The sequence below is a fragment of the Atta colombica genome, unplaced genomic scaffold (genome assembly GCF_001594045.1).
Source record: "Atta colombica isolate Treedump-2 unplaced genomic scaffold, Acol1.0 scaffold51, whole genome shotgun sequence".
Classification (NCBI taxonomy): domain Eukaryota; kingdom Metazoa; phylum Arthropoda; class Insecta; order Hymenoptera; family Formicidae; genus Atta; species Atta colombica.
Genome location: NW_017259541.1, coordinates 324,793 through 326,954, shown reverse-complemented (window position 1 = coordinate 326,954; position 2,162 = coordinate 324,793). Strand labels below are relative to the sequence as shown.

At 28.4% G+C, this 2,162-nt stretch overlaps 1 protein-coding gene across 2 annotated transcripts in view; it reads right to left on the bottom strand.

Moving 5' to 3' along the window:
* Positions 1 to 369, bottom strand: part of LOC108691759 (purine nucleoside phosphorylase-like) — a 12,015-nt gene extending 11,646 nt beyond the window's left edge. For both annotated transcript variants that reach the window (XM_018199648.1, XM_018199649.1), the window contains exon 1: positions 152 to 369. In XM_018199648.1, coding sequence (XP_018055137.1) covers positions 152 to 255 — 104 coding nt within the window. In that variant the 5' untranslated portion in view covers positions 256 to 369. The remainder of the gene's footprint in view (positions 1 to 151) is intronic.
* Between the last annotated feature and the right edge of the window lie 1,793 nt (positions 370 to 2,162).

The window sequence follows — 2,162 nt, the reverse complement described above, 5'->3', positions numbered from 1 at the left end:
GTACATTAAAGACTTTTAATATAAAGTTTCTACAAAACATCTCTGGCTGTTTTTAAAAACACCTTTTTAAATAAGTGAATTTTCTTGTGAATTTTAACGTTTTAAGATATGTATTAGAAATTCCATAAGAAATAATTTAAATGAAACTTACGTATGTTGTGCATCCTTTACATTTGTTTGTAGCACATCGTTATTAGTCAACCATTTGACAGCCGAGAAGCTATCGTGACCATTGATGGTTTCCGCAAACGGCATTTTCAATCAAATAACAAGCTAATAGAATAAGGATCACTTGTCGACAAATGACAATTGATAAAAATAAAAAAATAAATTAACAACTAATCGATCAATCCACATATATATGTATTGTCGCGCGCTCACGACAAGTGCCTGGCGTGACTTTCGTGAGTCTATTTTATAGAGGAGTTCAAATGTGAGTCAAAAAAAAATGTGAGCGCGAATAAGTCTGCCAATGATCTTGGACACGCACAAGCGCATCGACCAATCGGTGAACGTACCATCTGTGGCGCACGCGGGTGCTTGCGCAGTACGAGGACAAAAGTAGGGAGGAGTACATGATGATAACCCGTTACAGAACAAGTGGTCCAATTATTGTTATTTGTTTCGACAACGACGTTGACGTCGGCGAAGCGCGAAATCTAGCGCAGCACAATATCAGAATAATATTTCATTTGACGAACAAACTGATCAAGTTTATCTCGATGAATATATAAACGCGCGCTTGGGGGTATTTTTTAGATTATTGTCAAATAATACTTAAAGAAATAAAAACACATTTAAAGAGAAATAAACAAGATCTACATTAAAATATCCATCTAGCTAAAAATAATAAATCAATCTATTATAGTTATAGTATAAATATACTATAATATTTGTAATTATATATGTATAACGAGTTTATAATTATAGATTTTTTAATTTATTTGCTATTTCTAATATCGAAAATAATAATTAATTAATTTTTTAATTGAATAAGTATTTAGTAGATATATCGATAGATAAACTCAAAAGTAAATGCAGAATTAAAATAAATATTTTTAATTCAGTTACATATATTTTTCAATTTATTTCTAAATTAACATATTTATTAGTTTTGTTTCATTTCTTCTTTCAATTTCTATATCATAAAAGAGATTTTACAAAAATCCTTCTTTATTAAAAATTCAAAGCAGATAGAATAGAGAGTAGATAAAACATGTAATTTTCTTTGGACCATCAAACATTTAATTCGACTATTGGTTCTTGCCAGAAAATATTAAGCATGAATAAACAGCAAACACAAATAAAAGTATGTAATATTCTCGAGATATGTTGTTAAATAACTGCTCTGCTTTCAAATAACGCATGCTTCCAAGGATATGTCCGTCTATTCATCCTTTAGCAAATTTATAGTAAATAAAATAAAATAAAATTATGCTGTTGGAGAACTGTTCCTCCATTTTATATATAAGAAAATGTATTTACTATACTAAAGATAGCCTGAAAAGAAGCTGAATATATGCTAAATAAATTAATATTACTTATCATATAATAATTTGAATTATCTCTACACTATTTACCGCGCCAGAACTTATTAGCCCTTTTTTTGTATTGGCAAATAAAATTAAATTTTACATTGTCCAATATTACTATATAATTAACTGCCTTAAATCCAAATTTCTATTTTTTAGAGAAAAGATCTAATTTTCTTTTTATTGTTTTGTCACATAATCATAAACAAATTTGAATTTTTTTTATCGGCAAGAATTTTTGATTAAAATTTTTCCAATAAATGTTAGTTCCTTAACAAAATCTACTAACCAATTAGAAAAGCATATAAAATTGTTAATCGGTTCTTATTTAATTACATTTTTGAAATTATTTTCCAAATAAATTGTTACTGTCTTCATCAACACCGTAATCCATTACACCTTAATCTAAAGTCATCTCGCTCGACCGAAGTCATCAAAATAAATATTTTCTTTATCACTGTAATAATTCAGAGCAGAATTTCTAGAATGTCTTCCTACATAAATCAGCTCTGTTGAGGTATTAGAAGCGAAAACTTTGTATATATCTAAGGAGCATATATCTCTGGAGCATAAAATCATTAAGCATAGCGCTGGATTGTGTAGATAAGATAAGAAAGTGACGTGGCAAAA